We start from the raw sequence: 22,992 nt of genomic DNA on the forward strand, positions 1-22,992 counted from the left end.
GTTTATATATGACTCAATGAGATTAAGTTCTAAGTGTAAAGGCATGTGTACATTTTTTCTATGTTTTCCAATTTGTTGACACAGTACACTCAGAAGAGTCACTGATAGCACACAATAGGCTATCATATAATGTCTCTTTATTTGTTTATATATAAGTGTAATTGAGTTTGGATTAGTTTTCCTTCACCCTGGCAGAGAAATGTTTGTTTTCTCTTCCCCCCACCAAAAAAAAACCCAACACATTTTATTACCTTAATGGTATAATTGTGTTGAGAGTGAGGCATCCTCAGATATATTCTTTCACAAATTAAAAACCTCACATTTATATGTACTGTGTCCACAACTTCTAAAGAAGAGTGGTGTATACATTGCATCCTAAAACAATAGCCTACACAATCACTTAATGCAACAATTTATGCCATAATTACTTGTTGGGAGCCATGTGGCCTAGTTTCAGAGCAGCACACAGATGCTTGTCTGACGAGTCTCCATGATGTAAGGCCCTTGGAGATGGTGTCTCACTCGGCAAGGACCAGTGGACCTCAAGACAATGCAGAATTCTGCTGGGACCACAAAGCCTTCATGCTCTCTTCTCTCTAATAATGTTGGTGATTCTCTTGACTGTTTTTAGTTTTGCTTTGTCAGTCATGCTTGGGACAGATACAATCATTCCTGGAAATCCTTTTTTTTTTCCTCTTAAATATTTCCCCCTAACATTCTTTGGGAACTGATGCTTCTCAGAACTGATGCTTCTCAGGCTTCTCATTTGGAAATACTAGCTGTTATTCTGACCCTTGGAATTTTTCTGATACAGTGCTGACAGAATCTGAGGCAATAAAAGTTAATGGGCCCATATGAAGAAGCCATCCAGAGAACACTAACTACATCTCCCAATTCTGCAGGGGAGGGGGGCCACACACACACACACACACACACACACACACACACACACACACACATTAAGAATGCTGTGGCATGATTAAAAAAGAAAAAGAGTGCCTTATCTAAGTTTGCCCTTTCTAGAAAGATTTAGGCATGTGGGACTCTTTTATAAGACAAGGGAACAGTTCGAAAACTACAGCGCAAATCACCCCTATTTCTGTGAACATGTTTTGGTAAGTTTTGAATGATGTTGTTTTTGAGAATGTGTGCCTGTGTTTCTGACCTCTTAGCACTGTAAGGACAGGATATACCTGGGTGGATATATAGCCAAACTAGCAAAATGCTGAGTGTTGCATTTGATTTAAAAGTTGTTTTGATGTAAAAGATGGGGGAAAACATTTGTATCTATGTGTGTGTGTGTTTGTATGTGTGTGTGTGTGTGTGTGTGTCTGAGGTTAGTGCTGGAGGGTGGGAGAAACATGTTTGTTTTTGAAGTATGCATAAGGACAGCTCATGTTATTCAGAGATGCTACTTGTGCAAAACTCATCTGGTGGATGTACATTTTTTTGTGACAACTCCCCTTCCCTGTCTCAGGACCTGAACCCAGCTGGGGCAGCACCCTGGGAACTACTGACACAAAAGATTGCATTCAGTTATAGAGTCAATATAGTTTGCATTTTTCTTTTTTGTCCTCTGAACTTTTACTGATCCCTTCATCCCTGTGGGTGTCCCAATTATCAGTCTCAGTGCCTCAGAACTCTGGTTTCATTAGTCTTGGCACCAGTTTGCTTTCCAGGACTTGCAGGTGGTTGTCTTCTGGATACTTTGCTTGGAGTTGCTCCTCTCCAGGACACCGTTGAGACCTAATTCCTTTACCATCTTCCTGCAGGCAGGAGTAGGTGGTAATTTCAGCCTAAAGCTTGAGTTTGATGGTCAACTCTGTGTGTGCATGTTTATGTAAGTGTGTGTGTGTGTGTGTGTGTGTGTGTGTGTGTGTGTGTGTGTGTGTGTGTGTGTGTGTGTGTGTGTGTAGAGTCACTGTAGACACTGAGGTCAGTAGTATAACAATCTGAGTGAGGAAAAAAGGAAATTCATTTCAACACGACTTAGCATATGTTGGTACAAAATTCTAAAGTCTGATCCTGAGCAGTTTATTATAAGCATATTTAAGCACAATACAAAAAGAAAAAAAAAGGCTTCCTGGTGGATTACATTACTCTCAAAGATATATAATTACATCTAAAATCAATTCAAAGTACATGTCACTTCTTCCAAGAAGATAGAGATAGACTACATGTATTATTTTAAGGAATTATGGAAATCTCTGTTGTGGTCTCAACCATGGTGAGAGTGTAGAGGTTGTTTGGGCTATTAGACACTTCTGGTCCTAGTTGTGGAACATTAATGGGAGTACCAGGTCATACATACAACAAAAAGGTAACCTAGACTGTTAAGTATCTTTGGTCTTAGTTGTGGTAGCTTGGGTGGAGCCCCTGACCATACAGATAATGCTAAGATCACCTAGACTATTAGCCACCTCTCTCCTGCTTGTGGGAGCTTGATGTGTCTTAGCCCTCCAGATTAAATCACCAGGTTATTAAATACTTCCATCTCCAACAATCCTCTATGTGTTTAGCATTCCTGGTTTTCTTAGTACTTAGCTGTAAGGGTTAGGACCTTTGTGTTCTTATCACAAAATGGCTTCATATTCTCTGACCTTGCACTATATCTCTGCCTGGGTATGTGCCAGATCTGACTCCAGGTACAATAGATGCTTCATCTGGGTGACACAGCACAGTGGTCCTCTGTAGGTAGAAATTTCTGTCCCACAAGAGGCTCCCAAGTAACTACACAGAGGCTCAGTATCAATTGTAAGTGACCAGCCAATAGCTCAGGCTTGTTATTAGCTAACTCTTACACTTAAATTAATCCATATCTTATCTATCCTTTGTCATGTGGCTTGGTACCTTGTCTCAGTACAACATGTCCATCTTGTTTCTCTCTGCTTCTGCTTGAGACTCCTCAGACTCTATCCTTCTTTCCCCCAGCATTCTCAGTCTGGTTCTCCCATCTAATCTTATCCTGTTCAGTTATTGGCTAGTCAGCTTCCTTATTAAACCCATCACGGTGACATATATTCACATAATATAAAGAAATATTCCACAGTCCTCCAGGTCCCTCAGGCTGCTCTTTAAGCTAACATTCTGTTTTCTTAGAGTCCAGGTCAGTCTCCAAGGCCTCGAAGATAAATTTTATTTTTGTGAGTCTAGTCTCAGCCTCTCAGTTCTAGGCTGACTCAGGTTCTCTCCTCAGTCATTTGGACCAGTACATGGTCCAGTTCATCTCATTTCATCTGAAGCAGCTCTTATACTGGGCATGGATGTTTACCATGATCAAGTCTTGAAATTTTGAGGTGTCCTCTTATGTGGTCAACCCAGAGGCAATCTGGGGTTCAGACTTTAGACTTCCTTCTCAGGATTCTTTTTCTATTTGTGGGTTTCGTTTAGGTCTCAAGCTACAGCCTCATGATACTGGTGTCATCAATAAACTTTAGATGTCCATGGGTGTCACTCAACACAGTCTAGCACATTGCCAGTTCTATCTCATTTTTTACTCTAAAATAAGCAGCAGCAAGATGAGCATTATTCATCTACAGAATGAGCTAGGCTTTGTCCACAGAATTTGCAAAAACCTGAGCCCTCAGCTTCTCCATGGTCTTGAAACAGTGCCCCATTCCCTTTCTCCCAGGACTCATTCCCCTCCATATGTTCCTGGATTCTGCTCTGCAGCCTCTTGTGGTCATTTCCCAGGCTATTCACTGGGTCCAGAGAATAGGCCAAGCCATCTCTTAGGTCTTGCAATGTCACCATCATGGTCTGTATGTCACTCATTCCCTCCATGAGCAGCACCAGTTGCTTGTATCACTAACATCTTCACTTATCCAGGGCAATCCAGGCTTGAACTTTAGAGTTTCATGCAACAACCTCTCCAGGCCTCCATTCAGGGACACTTCTGACACATATCTGGCCCCAGTGGTTTTCCTTAGTCACAGAGGCAAATTCCATAGCCCCTTTCTTGTATCCTTAACTCCAGAACCACATGGCCCAAGTAGCCAATTTCTGCTTCTTACTGGGGCTAGAATCTGACCTCATGTTCAATTACATCTTCAGCATCTTTCTGGTTTTGATGATTACCTTCACTGCCTAAGCTTGGTTCTTCTGAAACTTGCTCTGTAGACAAAGCTGGCCTCAAACTCACAAATCCACCAGTCTCTGCCTTTTGAGTGCTGTCACTAAAGGCTTTCACAACCATCCCCAGCTCTAAGCTTTAGCTCATTTTCACAAGTTGGAAAGTTAGCAAGGTAGAATGGAATTTGCCCTGAGGTTACTGAAAAACCCCCACCAAAGGCCCAGAAGCAGTTACCCCAAAACCCAAAAGAGTTGAGGGAAGAGATATCTTAAAAATAAACAGAACTGAGTCAGTTCCCCCTTCCTGGAGAGGGTGAAGTCAGATGTTTTCAAAAGAACAAAGTCAGAATGTCTTGTGGTTACTGATTAACCACGAGATGCCCCTCTCCAGAGATAACATGACCAGACCCCACAAATGGGTTGTAAAACTCCTGACAGGGCAAACAAATAAGCTATAATAAGACAAAGTCCAGGCCAGGGAAAAACTGGACCAATCAAGGATGGACCGGTACTAAGCCCCTGCCCCTAAGCAATGTGGATTTTGCCTATAAAACCTAACTTCCCCAAGAAAAAGGAACTCTTCTCCCTGTCTCACGGCATCTGGGCATGGTTGATGAGGGTTCCCTGCTAGCTTGAACTACGCATGTGTGCTGAATCAAATAAACCTTGCTATTGCATTCTGGACATCTTTGGTCTCCAGTGGTCTCTTTGAGTGTCCTAATCTGGGCAGAATAGTTACCACTCTCTATTACATTTATCTCCTTGAACAAAGGCTTTTTGTGTATTCTACTTTCTGGTGTTTCTTTTCTCCATAAATACTTTTCCTTCCTCGGCTTGCTTCTTTTCATTATATATCTTCATTAGAGTTTTAACTAGTAACCACACAACAGAGTCTATACTAGGCTGTTTTCAAATTTCCTCTGCCAAAGAAATTAACGCAGAACTATTTACTTTAGTCTTAGGCAAACTATTTGGACAAAGGCAAAAGGCAGCTAAATTCTTCACCAAAATATCACAAGAACAATTTCTAGGCAACATATTAAATTCGTCTCCTTTGAAACCTCTTGAGCCAGCCTCCTTCCTACACTTCAGATCATCCTCAGCACCATTGTCTTCCATGCTTCTAGGGACTATGTCACATTAAACAATGCTTAAAGCTTTCCATTTCTTTCCTAACCTAAAGTACCAAAGTCTAAATTCCTCCAAACAAAAGACATGGTTAGGTCTATCAGAAAAATATCTTAGTCCCTGATACCAACTTCTGTTTTAGTTAGGGTTTCTATTGCTGTGAAGAGACACCATGACCAAGGCACTCTTACAAAAGAAAATATATAACTGAGGTGGCAACTTACAGTTTCAGAGGTTTAGTCCATTATCATCATGGCAGGGAGCATGGTGGCTGGAATATAGCACTGTACAGGCTGACATGGTGCTGGAGAATTTTATATTTTGGTCCTGAGGCAACAGGAAATGAGCTATCTCACTGGGCATGGCTTGAGCATATATGAGACCTCAAAGTCTACCTCCATAGTGATAAAATTCCTCCAACAAGGCCACACCTACTCCAGCAAGGCCATACCTCCTAATGGTGCCCCTCCATTTGGGGTCCATTTTCTTTCAAACCACCACACCTCCTATTTCCATTTAAAAATAAAAGTAAAAATTTGAAATTTATTGGGAAATGGGCACTCAGTTTTACAAAGTAACTACCCATAAGTGAACATATACAAAAATGAAATAAGGCCACATATAAAGAGATAGCAGCAATATATTGAATGTCTCTCATTTCAGTGAGTGAAAGAAAGCCAATTACATCACAAAAACACAAACTAACTTTAACATCAATTTACTAAAACATTTTCCCTAGTCAACTGTAAAAGTTTCAAAGCGTTTTCAATTGCTCCAAAATGGATTCAATTAAGAAACCTGAACTTGACTGAAACAAGCAAGCTCAATGAAGAAAGACAACAGTGGTATTGCCTCTTTCGCTAAGGAAAATGAGTCAGTTTGTAGAGCATGAGAAAGAGCAGTGGTTACCAAGGACAGGGAGTTCAAAAAGGAGAATAGAAATCATTTTAAAAAGTCATATCACTCTATAGATTTAAGATGAGGATGAGAATGTTTTTTATAAAACCAAACCAAACAGATAAACTCCATTCCTATGTATAAAAAGAACACAATATTTATTGAATTTATTCCAAAAGCTTTATGGTCTCATAATGAAAACAAGATGCTGATAATGCCTGGATGTTTTTTTCTTGACAAAGTTTATTTTCCTAAGGCCAGATTATTAGTGGGTTGAATTTCCTCATATGACTTAATATCTTAAAAGTAATTATTGACTAAATTAGGATGAGGAGACTTGGTTTAATTCTCTTGTTTTTAGTTCATATGTACATCCCAAATACCCAGGGGTTTCATTCCCTCCTGACCATGCAGTTAGTTGTAAAACACACAACATAGCACTTAAATTTGTCCTCTGAGTCTGGCTTCCTTTCAGTGACACTCTGTGCAACCCAAGGCTTTCTTTTAAAATGGGAAGAAATCAAATTTCTTAGCTTTCTTAGAGCCTAGTAATTGTAAGAAACTTTCACTGACAAGTTAAAGAAGGGCCAAACTGAAAAAAATATATATCAGGAATAATTTAATAATTTACTTAATAAAATTAAAAAGGCATCAGTAAGTAAACCTGTGAGTTTGTTTAACTTTGGCTAGTTTCTGATGAATTATTAGTCAGAAATTATATAATACTGTATTTTTAATGTGGAAGCTTTGACAATATTGCATTTTTGTCATAGAAATATTGTTATGAGAGTACTATCTGCTGTATCCATCTCACCAAGTAGAAAATAAAACAAGGTATTAAACATTATTTCTTATAAGTTTAAAATATTTGAGTGAGTTTCTATAATGATCTAATTTATTACTTTAAGAGCATCAAATAATTATTTTAGAAAAGTTATTTTTCAATTCTGAATTTTTAAATATATTTAGGAAAAATTTCATTAATGTCTAAAGCAATAAAAAAATTTAATGGAATTGGGTTTTTCTAACATGTGCTAGAAGCAACTGATTGCAGTTTATCATTAATGTCTGTATTAATCCCTGATGTTTACAGGAAGTTTGTTCTGGGATTGGACAGAAAAGTGATAGTGTTCATATTTGACAGAAAAATAAACACATAATTACAGGTGTGAGAGGCAGCCAGATGACAGAAAATGCTTGCTGCCTGGGAGACTGTTTGCTGTGTCACATGTTTGCTGACAGTAATGTGGATGCACAGACACAGTAACTAGAGTGGGAGGGCAGAAAGCCTTAAAGCACAGGAGTCTGTTTAAAAAGTCGTGGGAGGATATGAAGGGAGGAAGAGATAAATGTTGTAATAAAATTATATTCTCAATTGTTTTTAAAGTTATGTTACAGGTGTGTGCATATTTGCACTGTACCAAAATAACTTTAAAGACAGTTAATGAATCTTAAGGAAATGCACAGACTATGTTGGTATCTACTGTTTCTTGGCTGAGAAGTGTTGTAAAGTAGGAAAAAAGGCAGGGGTGCATTTTAAAAATCTTTTATTTCACCCTAATCTGTGTTTCTTGGAGCCAGAATTGTGTGTGTGTGTGTGTGTGTGTGTGTGTGTGTGTGTGTGTGTGTGTGTGTGTATACACAAATACATAAGCACAAGTTGTTCAGGCTATTTTTGTTCTGCATGTGTGTTTTCAGGGGTGATTATTCTGCATAGACAACCAATAATGAAATAATAGCCATAATGTCAACATGAACAAAAACAAAATAAGTCACATAGAACAAATCAAAACAAAACAAAAATAAAATCAAGTGTCACAGTGCACCTGTTCACAGCTACTTCAACTGCTGGAGATGTGCTAAGTTCTACTATATCCTCAATTTTAGTGAAACTCATGATGAACTTCATCTGCTGTTCTGACAGATTGTTTTAGCTGTCTGTGTAGTAGCTTTATACATAATCTGTAACATTTCCCAGTTGAAGCAATTTAAATTCTGCCCTTTACAGAGGGCTCTTCAGTTCATCTCTGGTGTATGGCAGCAGATGTTTGCACAAGAGCTCCAACCAATGACCTTGCTATTGGCCCGGAGCAATTTATAAGGAAGATCCTCTGAAATGTGCTCTCTTACATAACTGTTTTACCTATAAAGAATTTATACAATGTTAAGTATTTCAGTTAATATTCAAAGCTGACTTGGATTCCAACTAAGCCTTCAAGTTAAAATTAAATGTGGTAGAAATATTAATATTTTGTGAGACCATACTAATTTTTGAAGTTTGGTAAGTCTTAGGTGTTATAATATAGTAATATAATATCCTTCAAGGACTATTACCAACATCATGATAAATGGTTGTCATTATAAATCTCTGTTTTCATAATATTTGTATATTTTATGCTTTGTAATTCGTGATGATTATAATTTTATTGTCCCTTATAAGATGCATTTTTTTGATAGACAGGAAAGTAGTTAGCCACACAGACAGATAGATGCAAAGAATTAAATCTATGTGCTTTATCAACACAATTAAGATCATAAAACTTTAAAAATTCAGCAAAATGTCTGATACTCTTTGTTAGGAGCCATGATGTAGAGACTTCTGGATGCTTTCTGGAAAGCACAATATTAAAAAAAATTGTTGAAAACTAAAGATCAATTTTATTAGAAAATATGAGTCTGCAGGACTCAGAACTTTCAGGAGACCCTGGGAGCTGGGGCCGGCTCCTGCTGGGGAGTCTTCAGCATTCCCCCAAGCTCTTAGTGCTCCAGAAAACCGGCTTTCACCTGTCTGCTAGCCTCAGACGCCGCGATGGGGTGTGGACCGAGGAAAGGGCTGTAAAGGAGTGTCATTTTTACTGCAGGTTAAAGGTCAAATTTAGGCAGCTTTCCTCACTCGGTGACAGAGTTCAGAACCAGCCTGGGCAGCAATCATATCGGGAAGACAGAAGCCTACCCTGTCAGGACACGTGAGTGAAGAGACTCTCTAGAGTGAGAGGACCAATCTTGTGACTTCCCAGAATTCACAGGAGTCAGGATGTCCAACATTAGACTTTGTACAACAGCCTTTTGCCAGCCTACTGTGTTGTAATCTTTTCTCATTTTTATTATTAAACTTGTTTATCTAAAAAAAAATATGAAGTTATATGTGGGCTTATCCATATGAAGAATTTTATGCAGTGTTGAGTACAGGAAGGATATTAGTAGAGTGCCTAATTGCAGTAATTATGAGTATTTAGAATGACTTTTCAGTCGATACATAACAGAACTGTGCTGCAGCAATTGTTTTCTGATAGTATAAAAAATAAGAAATTCCTAGGTGAGACACTCTCAGTGGTTTTAACTTCAGGCTCAATGGTATAATATATTCTATTGCTGGGAACTCCAGTGTCACCCCATTTTTATTTTATTTTTCCTATTCTTCTTCAACCTTATTTAAATTTTGTGTTATAATTACTTGAGAGAGATTTAATGAGCATCAAAAACAAGTTTATCATTTAGCTTTTACATACATATATAATGCAAGTATATAATTCGCAAATGAAATAATTTTATTTCTTTTTCTATAGCTGAGGAAATGAATACCTAAAACATATGGGAGCATTACAGCTTCAAACAGCAAGTGTGCAAAGATTTCAAGTCACACAAAAGCGACACCAAAGCTGAGAACAATACTCACTTGTTACTGCATATTGGAAAGAACAATCTCAGCAGCTTGCCTGTATCTGTTCATAGGCACTCTCTTGACTCAACACAATTACTCAGGATGAACTCTCTGATCTCTTCCAACAGGAGCCTGATGCAAGATGAGAGAAACCACAGTGACAGAGTGATTTTTATCTTGTTGGGCTTCCCAGAATATCCAAACCTTCAGATGCCTTTGTTCCTGGTGTTCTTGACCATCTACACCATTTCTGTGTTAGAAAATCTGGGTCTGATTTTAATCATCAGGATTAATCCCAAACTGCACAATCCCATGTACTTTTTTGTCAGCCACCTATCCTTTGTAGATTTTTGTTATACTTGTGTAAATACCCCAAAACTCCTAGAAATTATGCTTACAGAAGACAAGACGATCTCCAAGGAAGGATGCCTAACACAGTTTTTCTTTGGGTGTACCTTTGTGGTAGCACAAACATTTATGTTGGCAGTGATGGCCTATGACCGGTTTGTGGCTGTCTGTAACCCTCTGCTCTACACAACTTCCATGTCTCCTAAACTCTGTGCTCTCCTGGTAGCTGGAAGTTACCTCTGGGGTGGACTATGTTCCTCCACTCTCACGCATTTTCTTTCACAACATTCCTACTGTGGGCCTAACATTATAAATCATTTCTGCTGTGAGCACTCTGCCATTCTCTCCATATCCTGTTCTGATACTACAATTAGCCAGTTTGCATGCTTAATCATATGCACATTCAATGAGGCTTTCAGCCTCCTGATCATCATTGTCTCCTACGTTGTCATCTTTGTCACTGTCATCAAGATTCCTACCAAAGGAGCACTCCAAAAAGCCTTCTCCACCTGCGCCCCCCACCTGACGGCCATCTCCTTCTGTCATGGTGTCATTCTCCTTCTGTACTGTGTCCTCAAGTCTAAAAGCTCACTGCTCCTGGTTAAGACAGCCACCGTGTTTTACAGCATGGTCATCCCCATGCTGAACCCTCTTATTTACAGCCTAAGAAATAAGGATGTGAAGGACACCATCAAGAAATTGATTCACATGAAACTGGTATCTCATTCAGTATAGATACACACATGCACACACACATACGCACTCACACACACACAGAGAAACGCACACACAACTTTCCTAATCATATTCATAAATATGTTTATTGCATTGAAACTGCAGCACAGATTTTTTTATTTTCATTCTAAGCATCTTATAAAACATTCAGAGAATTGAGAATTGTTTTGATAATGTTAATACATTCACATTGACTTAACTGCAGTTTGCCTTAAAATTGTTTGGTGATGCATATGTGTATCGAGACATTCTTTGATGCACAATGCTATGAATAATATTAATGTTTAACTGTATAATAAAAGACTGAAGTAATTGTTATTTTGAACATAAATTTAAAATCTGTTTGATAAATAAATGAATTAATTTTTTAGTTATTTTTAAATATATTTTAATTATATTTTCCCTCCCCAACTCCTCTCAGGTCCTTGTCACCTTGACCTATTCAACTTCCATTTTACTATGGCTGTAGCTAAAGTAAAGTATCATGCATATTGTCTATCTATGCTCACTTTGAGACAGTTTGTCAGTTTTCTCCAGCAATGTCATTTAATGCCATGTAGTTAGGTGTTTTTTAAGCTCTTCGGGAGAACATTTGACTACAATTTGTCTTTTTTAGTCTAAGACATTGAGTAATTCTTGACAGAACTTTTGACATTTTGTTATTCTGTTTTGATTAGCACTGATATAGAATATTTGCCCTTTTCTCTCTTGGATTTTACTTGGTATTATTCATTTTATAATTTGCCTTTAATTATGGCAATAAGTTGTTTGTCTGATATGAGTTTTAAAGGTATCTTTTCCTTTGACATTGTTTGCTTTATACTTGATTGAACAATGTCTTTGATGAAAAGAAATTTAATATTAGCTATACAGATTATAATTTATTTAAATCATCTTCCAGAAAAGAGGGAATATCCACATACAAATTAGTAAGAGAGTACAGCAAACCAATTGCTTTTTAGTGGGATTATAATGGTACAGACAAGCACAACAGTACTCTGCAGACACACTGCCACTCCTTCTTCCTCTATTAGACTATTGAAGGAAAACACCTCAATGAATAGGAAGCTCCTCCAGGAGTCTCATGCTGGCAAAAGTTAATGGTTGACTCTTTGGCTAGCAGGGGATGGGAAAGTTTGTCTTCTAAAAGAGATTCAACACTTGTCAGACCTGCTCCCAGGAGATGCTGGAGACAAGAAAATGACAAGTCAATAATGGTTGGGACCACACCTTAAATAGGACATTTAATATGGCATACTATTGAAAGCTGCACCTCATGCTAGTATTCTGAAGGTTGACTTGGGGCTGAGCCACTGGATCTCTTCTCACTCTTCCAATGTAACCCTCTTGAATAAATCTCCTTTGAATGGTCTCACTACCACATATTTCTTTCACTTTATGTGCTTGATAGACTCATTAGAGGAGGATGGTTGAAACTTGTTTATTGTGGCTGTCATGACAAAGGTCTGACCCTTAGAAACTCCAGTCACAGTGTTCACATTTACCTAAGGAATGTATGCATGTAACACTTTTTAAAAAATATTTTCAGATATGTTTTACACTCTCTGAATGTTTTGTACTTCCCCTGCCCCTCTCTCTCTCTGCTCTCCTCTCCTGTCCTCCTTCTCCATTGTCCCTTCTCTCTCTCTCTCTCTCTCTCTCTCTCTCTCTCTCTCTCTCTCTCTCTCTCTCTCTCTCTCTCTCCATTCTTCATTCTCCAAGGAAAAGCCTAAATATTATGTTTTCAAAGTCCTCACTTGTACATCAGCCCCTTTAGAAGGAATATGTCTTCACATAATGAACTCCATGGCAAAAAAATAAAATCTCTCCATGGATAGAAGACACTGGCCCTTAATGCTCAAGAAGCTAATGCAACTCATAAGACTTCGGTATCCCACATACCACGATACTCAGGAAGACAATGAAAATAAAGAGGTTCAGTCATCTTAGGAAGTTTGACAATCCCCTTTCCAAGGTAATGTAACTCATAGACATTTCTGGAAAAGACAAAACTCTTCATGGGGAGCTTCCTGGAAGTTCATTAGGTAGTGCCAAGAAAGCAGGTTTTGTGAACCATCATCAGTTCCCATGTGAGGCTTCTGGTTATGATTTCAAGCCACCCATTCTTCATAACCTTTCTTTTAAGTAAGGACTGATAATTCACTGGCCCACCAACCTAGACATGAGTGGAATTTTTTCTTTTTTTTTTTTTCTGTTGTCAGGGACAAATCTGGGCTGAATAGACACTATTGACCTCTTCCCAGGAAATTGTACTTAGCATCTACATATTTAAAAATCCATGATGCCATAAATAATATCATATATTAAAAATAAATCCCAACACTAAAATCTGTAATAAGTATATGTCATAAAGACTTCAGGGACTTGAAAATTAAAGATGGTTACTGAATTCTAATCTTGAAAGACACGGTTTAAACAATTAAATGTGAAGCTATTGCACGTAATTTTTGGTTGTATATAATTATTGAAAAACTCTAAAACATTTTATTAGTATCTCTATTGAATCTTGATAATGAACAAATTATTTTAAGAATGTAGACTATATAGATACTTAATAGGAAAATCAAGTTTAGAAAAGAAATAATTGTCCAGTGGACCTCTAGTATAGTTAGATATGTAGAGTCTATCTGCACATCCTTCATTTCACTTCTCAGGATACAAAAGATATTGTAGAGAGTGACCAGGAAAAAAATGCAAAGAATCAATTAAAATTGTTTTTCAATCATAAACATGATTGACAAATCCTTAAAAAAACTAACTAAAAGAGAGAGACAACAAAATTATTAAAACTAGAGATGAAAAATGGAATATTGCAAAATATCTGAATGAAATCCAGAGACTTGTTAGGGAATAACTGGAAACCTATGTTTAAGTTAAAATTAAAGTAACAAATACATTTCTCAATGTTTATAATCTTCCAAATGTAAAACAAAATGAATTCAGCCTCGATATGAGGACTTTTTGCCTTGTCTTACTGTATCTTGTTTTGTCTTGTTTGGCTGTTGTTCTCTTGGAGGCCTGCTCTTTCATGAAGAGGAAAGGAGGAGGAGTGGATCTAGGGAAAAGGGGAGACCACCAGAAATAGGAAAAGGGGAAGGCACTGGGAAGAGAGAGGATGAAGGGGAAACTGTGGTCACGATGTAAAATAAGTAAGTCATAAATAAATAAGAAAGGAAGGAAGGAAGGAAGGAAGAAAGAAAGAAAGAGAAAGAAAAAAAAAAAAAAAAAAAAAAGAAAGAAAGAAAGAAAGAAAGAAAGAAAAAGAAAGAGAGAGAAAGAAAAGACTCCACCAGAAATCTTATAACTAAATGCCACATTAAATGGAGCAAAATAAATGAAAAAAAATCCTTCAAGTATATGACAAATTGATGTACAATTTTCTTCCTTTTGGCAAAATTAATAGATAGGTAATAAAAATCTCCCTTCCAGTCTGCTGAAATTTCTTAACTTCAAGTTGTAATTCTGGTAAAAGTGCAATACAAGACACAAAGTATGGTAATATTTTAATAAAATAAGATTTGGGATATTTTGTCTAAAATATATTATAAATAACAACAAACTTTAAGGATATACACTTAAATTATCTTCTAGTGTTTCTGTAACACAACTCAGCATAACCCCCCAATATTATTTTTCAACACATCTAACAATTGACAAATAAATATGTATGTGCATAATCAGCTTTCTTATAAGATAAACAATTAGCTTGAAATGACAATTTAAAAGACAAATAATGATACAGAAAGTTTATTATTAGCTTATTTAAGAAAATAAAGCAAGCTGATAAACAAGATGTAATTTTTTTGGAGATGTCATATTTTTAACAATAAATTTATTTTGTTTTGAACTGCACATTGGTTGCTGTGAGTTGATTGTATTTTTCTACTAAAGATTATCAACCTATTTAAGCGTCCCATATGAGTTGGTGATTTGGATTAATTATGCTCATAATTGGTAAGCATTTTTCTTAGTCATCTTATTTCTAGTTCGTGGTAAATATTTGCTCAAGATTTCTGTGTTTTGATTCCCTGGGGCCATGCTTTGAGACTTTAAACACACTCTTTGATCTCCTAATTTGGTTTCAGTCTTACATTGTGAGAGATTTTATGCTCACAATTATTCCTTTAATAATGAATATTTTTTTTTGCTCTTCTAGTGACATATTTTAAAAATGAAACAATTATGGCTTAATTCCAAGTTAGATTCATGTAACTAGTCAATTTTTTTTATTTTTTATTTTTTATGATTTACTGAATTGATGAAAGAAACCTTTGATAAATGACCCTATAGAGGGTGCTGGGTTTCGGGTGGATGGTTAAATAACGCATCATATCATAATTCAGACATGAAAGAATGTAAGTTGCAAGTGTATTTTTGTTAGGGAAGAAGATCTATGAACCTAGTGGCAGTGACAACATATGATTCACCCAAGATTCATAATATAAGGTACTGAACCGCTTATTATATTAGTTGAAATCTTGACTTGATTTTGTCTTTGAGTTTTACTAGTGTACCAAATGTATAATAAACCTGGTGAAATTAAAATAACATTAAGCATTTTCAATTTTAAAAATAATTTGGCCGCATATACATATAAAGGCTTCTCACTGAGCCACTGTTAATTTGATAAGGCTGTGAAGCTAGAATCCACATACGAGTGCAAGTTGAGTAATTCCTCTATTTCATCTTAACTGGAACAAAAAGAAATGATGAAAACAATTTGTGCTAGTTTAAGATACTCCAGGAACCTGTAGCTGAAATCTTAGGAGTAATCATAAGATCAAGGAAGAACATTGCTGCTAGTGTATCTCTGCCAGTGTTTCCATTTATAGTTTATTTGCACCAGTCATAATTATAAAATAATAACTGCTATTAATTCGATATTTGTTTCTCATGTATTATAAATTCTAAGTAAACTCAAGAAACCATGACAGAGAAAAAACAGCCTTAGCTTTGTGGGCATGCACTGAAATATGTAATACAGTATTTATTGTTCTAAAATTAACTTATTTAAAACAGATGATAACATTATAACAGTAACACCAATACCACTGAATTAATAATTACTCATTATATTTTCATGTGCAAGGAAACGGTCAACAGATCTTAAACAACTTATTGGAGCCATGTGTGAATAGTTTACTTAAACAGAATTTCAACCTGTGCTGACCCAATCCAGTCGACGATCTTAGCGAAGTCCCATCTGTACTTTCAAAAAGACTCAGTAAGTGGACTATTATTAAGACTTGAGTAGTAAGCCATGTCCTATACAGTACTGAGACATGGTTATTGAATGGGAGGATGTTAGGTCTAGAACAAGTCAATTAAATTGTCAAATTAGTGCAGAGAGAAAAGAGAGACAGTTAAGATGTTTGTAAAGACAAAAGTGTATTACATCTGAAACAGGAATGAGGGTAAAACACATATTGAAAAAGTATATTGTGTACTACTGAAAATGTAGTGGTTTTTTTTTTAACCCAAGTTTCAGTTATCAGAAGTACAAAGAAAAGCTTATATATGGCAGAGAACAGAACACTACTGTGTCTCATACTTCTATGAGGAAGTATATATTTACTTCTGAATGTCAAACTCCAAACAAAACACTGTAAACTTTTGAGATTTTAAAGCCAATCAAGTAGAGTCAGTAGCCTGATTTTAGAAATTTAGACTTGCTAGAAAATGTTCAATAATCTAAGGATTCTAAGATTACCAATGACTAGACAATGAGAATTTGTGTTTGAAGATAAAACACTGTATGAGGTAGCACAGTCAGGGGTGGACCTTTGTTTTGGCAGTCTCAACAGAGAGAATGCAGACCAAGTAGAATCTTGCAGAATGGAATTTTAATGTAAGATATGAGGAATGGAAAAACCACTGCAGATAGCTTGATATAGAAAAGATAAAACAAGAACCTCTGGTTTTCATTATAAAAAGGGTGATTTATATTATACCTCTGTCTTGCAAAACAGCAAGTTTTCCCTAAATACTATAAATTAAATTTCTGTATTTAAAACCAAGATTTTGTTCAAGGAGACAAGCAATATAAGAGACACAAAACATGGCTCTTGTGGCTCTCTACCCTTTGTATTGATGTGTTATGGGCAAGATGAATGAGTACTGGGAAAGAACTAGCCTTACCAACAAGCATAGAAATAGACACTAAAACTCAATTACCGTGCAATCTAATAAGAGAATGTTTTATTTTATTTTTGTGAAAATTCCAAACATTCTTTAAGAACAGTTATTTGGCATTCTAAAGCTATTACACCTATCCGTACATTAACGCACTTGTTTGAATCCCTATTCCAGTACCAGTATTATCAGAGAAAGGTGGCCTGAAGACGTAGATGGCAAAATGAAATTTCTATCTAGTTTGGAGTGTGGGCTATCCCTGAGTGATAACATTAAAATTCACAGGATTGTTCATGACTTCACAGTGCATATTAAGTGAGGTGATGTTTCCCTGATCTGATCTAAGAAGCATGTGTGTAGAAACAATCTGTCATTCAAAGCCATGCTACTTTCTTTTGAAATACCTCTTGTGTATGTCATATCATAAATTAAGATATGTTCTTTTGTCTCCCTTCATACTATCCACATCTTCCACTGTATCCTGCTGCCTGGGATGGACTCTGATTCTCTCCAATAGAATCCAAATGCAGCATTCAAGGAATCAGAGTACTGGAATCTTACTTGTCTTCTTGGGATTCTCAGAGTATCCGAACATGCAGGTGCCTTTGTTCCTGATGTTTTTGATCATATACACCATCACTGTTTTGGAAAATATAGGTATGATTTTGGTCATCAGGATTAATGCTAAACTTCATACTCCCATGTATTTTTTCCTCAGCCATTTATCCTTCATTGATCTTTGTTACACCACCGTGATTGCACCAAAACTGTTAGATCTTCTGATAACGGAGGACAGATCTATGTCCTTGAAAGGATGTATAATCCAGTTTTACTTTGGCTGCACTTGTGTGGTGGCCCAAACCTTCATGTTAGCAGTCATGGCCTATGATCGATTTGTAGCCATCTGTAACCCTCTGCTCTACACTGTGGCTATGTCTCGTCGGCTCTGTGCTCTTCTAGTAACTGGAACTTACCTATGGAGTGGGCTTTGTGCCACCACACTCACATATTTTCTTTTGGCACTATCTTACTGTAAATCTACCATCATCAACCACTTTTGCTGTGAGTACTCTGCCATTCTCTCTGCAGCCTGTTCAGATTCTTCCTTCAGCCAGTTGGCATGCTTGCTAGTTTGTATGTTCAATGAGATTTGCAGTCTTCTGATCATCATTGTCTCCTACGTTGTCATCTTTGTCACTGTCATCAAGATTCCTACTAAAGGAGCACTCCAAAAAGCCTTGTCCACCTGCGCCCCCCACCTTACAGCCATCTCCTTCTGCCATGGTATCATTCTCCTTCTGTACTGTGTGCTCAAGTCAAAGAGCTCACTGCTCCTGGTTAAGATAGTCACTGTGTTTTACAGCATGGTCATCCCCATGCTGAATCCTCTTATTTACAGCCTAAGAAATAAGGATGTAAAGGAGACTTTGAGAAAGTTAATCCATGTAAAAACCCTTTCTCACTCATAGCCACACACACACACATACACACACACACATACAGTGAGAGAGAGAGAGAGAGAGAGAGAGAGAGAGAGAGAGAGAAGAGAGACATACCTAAAGTATTTTTTCTTTTATTCATTGAATTCCTAATAGTCAAATATGAAACAAAAATAAAATATTTTGAGAAACTGTGGGGATAATGTGTTTGTGCATGTGAAAATTTACATTATTCACTGTAAATAACTTTATAGGGAATGGAAATTATGGTCTTTTTTTTAGACTAGAGAGAGCTAAATCATGGTTCTCTAATGATGTCCAAATATAAGTTTTATTATATTTTGTATTTCTCTTTTCTTTTCATTCTTCCTTTCCTTTTCTTTTTCTTGTTATCCACCCATCCTTAGTCCTTTTCTTTTCTGTCCTTTATGTTCCTCCTCTTGTATGCATATTTATATTTGTGTGTGAGAATCCTCACATTCATGTGTGAGCACACATGAATGATAATTCCCATGGTTTGTTTCTCCAGCAAACAATAAGAACGCATATTATATTATACACATTGTGCAAACTTCACACGAGCACTTTTGGAGTCAGTTTTCTTGCCTTCCCTCACTAAGAAAGAACTACACTGTGGGAATTATAATGTTTATAACTTTCTTTCCAACCACAGTATCTAACTGCTGGTTCTAAGATTACAGACTTACTTCTACCTACACATCTAAAACTTATTCATGTAAAATTTTAATAATTAGAATCTACAAAGGGTAGATAAAATTTTAAAGATTTTGTTCAGAGCAGTATTTATGTTATTATTTGAAACATTTGCTTTTATATGGCCTTTAAGTTTCTGCTTATCTGTACTACAGCTGGCTTCTTACACTATTTCCTTTTGGCAGTCCTGCCGTGATATCCAAGTGCCTCTTTTGATTTCTTTGCTCTGCTGTTTTAATTCACAAACTGTGAAGAAACAGAATTTTAACGACAGATCCATTCCATTCACAGGAAACTTCAGGCATTTCTTCTTTGTGTGCATCTTATCAAAGAACATTTTATCTTTAATTATTATGTGTATGTTGGAATGTTGATTTATGCACTTAAGTACAGTGCCCATTAAAGTCACAAGAGGATCTTGGATCCTTAGGAACTGGAGTTACAATCAGTTATGGGCTGCTCAATATAGATGTGAAGTTTTATATACTTGCAGAGGACATGAACTCACATTCTCTGTAAGAGTATTATGTGTTCTTGCCCCCTGAGCCATTTTTCTAGACCTTGCTGCTAGCTGCATCCATGTTGGCAGTAGTTGGACTATGGCTAATTTGTGGTGACCCATAATCATGTTTTCTAAAAGGTTGTAGTCTTCCAGAGGCTTCTTCCTTGTCAACGTCTATTTACACTCTTGATCCCCCATTGATTCTTTAATATTAATGTGCTATTTGCTGACCTGATCCTCTCACAGAACTAAGTTCACAAACAACTACCTGTGGGCTTGTTCACACTGTTGCAGCATGCTCTTCTGAATAAGGCATCAGCCAGAAGATGATGCTTTCATTTTCATCACCATTGAGTGATTTCCTTGGTGGATGATACACAGCTGTCTGCATGTGTCTGCTATCTAACTGTCACTTAGATTTTCATGGCACCTGTCTGATTTGTCCCATTTTTCCTCTAAAATATGAAGACTTGTAGAAAGTATCCTCTGTCTGTGTTTGACAGATCATGACTGAACTATGGTCTAAGCAACAAAGATGTGATGGAGAGAGATAATAAATAACTGGTCTATTACAGCATATCATTTTTAGAAACTTTATTTGGTTTTGAAACTGTGCTATTGCTCAATGTCAAATCAACTCATGAATGTAAGGTAACCCACTGATGCACATATCATTATCACATTATCATTTATTACAGAAATTATCAGGACTAAAATCACAGACAATTTAAAATGTATCACTGAATTAGATATTCTAGCATGAAGATTTGAGTATTAGTAAACTCTTCCATCTCTAGCCAGATTAACATTCATTTTACCTTATGTCTAATGAACTGCAATTATTTTGAGATATTCTCAAGTGCATGTAACTTTAGTGCTAAATACCCAACCACCACTTGTTTCAGAAATTTGTGTAGCTGTAAGATGGCTTTCACTGAAGTTTGCTAGATAAACTTCACCAATTAAGACTGGTAGTGATGGATACAAACATGTATTTATAGAAAGTGGTTTTATGCTAATCGTCAGAATTAAGTCTCCTCCTAGGTCCAGTACCCGGCCCTACCATAGGCTTTGGAATTGGTTTACATTACAAGGTATGAGTTCCTTCCTATACCCTATAGTGGGTACAAAATCTAATTCTAGAATGTTTGGTTACCCTACATTTTTTTTTTATAGTTTTTATAGTTTTGTTTCCTTCTACAAATCAGGAAAGCCAATTACAATGTCAAAATTATAATTTAATGTATATCTACCAACTATGGTTTTTAAAATGTTGGAATTCAAAATACAAATTCTTATATTATAAATACAGTTCATTTTATTGTTATTGCATTCCCCAATATGTTATTTTTGTTGAAAATATTATTTTCTTTAAAGGTATACATTACTTGACAGAGCATTTGATTAAATGCATATCATATCTGATTTACAGACTACCAGATATTAAATAAATGAGGTATCTCTATAGCTAAACTAAATGGCTTGTTGATATATTACTGTTTATGTTTAAGCACTTAGAAAGCTTTGGTTGCATATACTTATTATTATAATAAAGGAAATCACAATATTTCTTTTAGCCATTAAATGAAACAATTCAAAAGAAGAAAAGACTGTCTGAAGCTTGTAATTTATAGTCCAATGGTCATTGCACTGCATTGAATTTTACCAAGATTTTGATATTCCAAAAGATATCAGTCATGATTAGCAAATTTGAGTAGCAAGGATATAATCATTTAATTAAGTTAATTAAGCAGCCTACTAATTACAAAAAAAATCTGTCAACTCCATGTATCTAAATTTCCATTCTCCAATGACTGAAACAAGAAATTATGTTTCATCATGATTGTGTGCTAATTATAAATTATGCACACAAAATTTCAAGTGTGAAATCTTCATTTAAATAGAAAAGTCATCCCTGCTTTGCTTGTTATTTTATAGCTGAACACTCAACCTCAATTTAAATAGAATTTGAATAATCAGCTAACTTAGAGTTAAACTCGCTGTCCTTTTGTTGTTTGATTTTAGTTTTGTCAATTATTGTAGAAATTTTGGTAAATTCTGTGCAATATTCCTGAAAATGAATGAATATGGTACTATAGGTTTTTACTAATCAATTTCCTAACTGTCTCTTTGACATCTTTGTTCCTGAGACTATAGATCAGGGGATTTAACATGGGGATGAAGACTGTATAGAATACTGAGGCTACCTTGACCATGAGCCATGAGCTCTTGGTGTTTGGTACACAGTAAAGAAAAAGAATTGTTCCGTGGAAAATAGTAATGGCAGTCAGGTGAGAGGCACATGTAGAGAAGGCTTTACTACGGCCCCCGATGGAAGGCATCTTCATGACAGTGATAAAGATGAAAACATAGGAAGTGAGAATGATGACCAGGCTACTTATTTCATTAAAGGTAGCAGAGACAAAAATAATCTTCTGGTTAATGTAAGGGTCAGAGCAGGATACAGCCACAATAGCAGCATGCTCACACACAAAGTTATTTATAACATTAACACCTTGAAAAGATAATCTCAGCAAAAAGTAAGTAAGTGTCAGGGAACAGATTAGACCCCAAGAGTATGATGCACCCACTAAAAAGGAACACAGCTTTGGGGACATAGCAACCATGTAGAGGAGAGGATTACACACTGCAACAAACCGGTCATAGGCCATCACTGCCAACATATAGGTTTCTGTCACCACAAATATACATGCAAAAAAGAACTGCGTGATGCAGCCTGAGAAGGAGATGGTTCTGTCTTCTAAAATCAAGTTTTCCAACAGTTTGGGTGTCACAACAGTAGAGTAACAAAAATCCACAAAGGACAGGTGACTAAGAAAATAGTACATGGGGGTACTGCGGAGCTTTGTGTTGACTCTGATGATGGCAATCATGCCCAGGTTTCCCAGCACAGTGACTGTGTATACGGTCAGGAACACAAGGAAAAGGGGCACCTGGAGGTCCGGGTATTCAGAGAAGCCCAAAAGGATGAAAGTCACTGAAGTAGTCTGGTTTTCTTGGTCCCTGAGATAAAATAGAAAAGTTAAAACACAGAAGCAATTAAATAAAACAGTGAAAAAAAAAAGTTTGGAGGTTTAAGGGTTACCCATAAAGAGCTACACAGAATTTGATTTCAGTGGTTACATTAATTGAAATTCAAAACACAAGTTAACATATTATAATATATGTTTTTATCCTTTGCAGTTTACTATTGTGTACTCTTTAATAAAATACAGTTCATAAGGTCAAAGATGGATCACTCATTCATAGGACAAATTCTCATCATAATATTACAGAAGGTGCTGTTGTCTGCTGTAGCAGGCATTATGTGAACTATAGATGTA

At 36.4% G+C, this 22,992-nt stretch overlaps 3 protein-coding genes across 3 annotated transcripts; 2 read left to right on the plus strand and 1 right to left on the minus strand.

Annotated features, from left to right (window-relative positions):
- Nucleotides 1–9,859: 9,859 nt before the first annotated feature.
- LOC114687803 (olfactory receptor 5D13-like) lies at nt 9,860–10,840 on the plus strand. The gene has a single exon (XM_028862434.1). It carries the CDS (start codon nt 9,860–9,862, stop codon nt 10,838–10,840), a length of 981 nt encoding a protein of 326 aa, XP_028718267.1.
- A 6,677-nt stretch (nt 10,841–17,517) lies between these two features.
- LOC114687812 (olfactory receptor 5D13-like) lies at nt 17,518–18,462 on the plus strand. Its single transcript, XM_028862442.1, has one exon. It carries the CDS (start codon nt 17,518–17,520, stop codon nt 18,460–18,462), a length of 945 nt encoding a protein of 314 aa, XP_028718275.1.
- A 3,216-nt stretch (nt 18,463–21,678) lies between these two features.
- LOC114687795 (olfactory receptor 5D13-like) lies at nt 21,679–22,680 on the minus strand (the record flags this gene model as incomplete). The annotated part of the gene is given in 1 exon segment (XM_028862429.1): nt 21,679–22,680. A coding segment is annotated over 1 exon segment (1,002 nt), but the record flags the coding sequence as incomplete, so codon positions are not given.
- Between the last annotated feature and the right edge of the window lie 312 nt (nt 22,681–22,992).

Source organism: Peromyscus leucopus, chromosome 4 (genome assembly GCF_004664715.2).
Source record: "Peromyscus leucopus breed LL Stock chromosome 4, UCI_PerLeu_2.1, whole genome shotgun sequence".
In the NCBI taxonomy this organism is placed as follows: domain Eukaryota; kingdom Metazoa; phylum Chordata; class Mammalia; order Rodentia; family Cricetidae; genus Peromyscus; species Peromyscus leucopus.

Bases quoted from the DNA above. Each gene is read 5' to 3' on its own strand.
- LOC114687812 (XM_028862442.1), top strand. From the start codon at position 17,518: ATGCAGCATTCAAGGAATCAGAGTACTGGAATCTTACTTGTCTTCTTG.
- LOC114687803 (XM_028862434.1), top strand. From the start codon at position 9,860: ATGAACTCTCTGATCTCTTCCAACAGGAGCCTGATGCAAGATGAGAGA.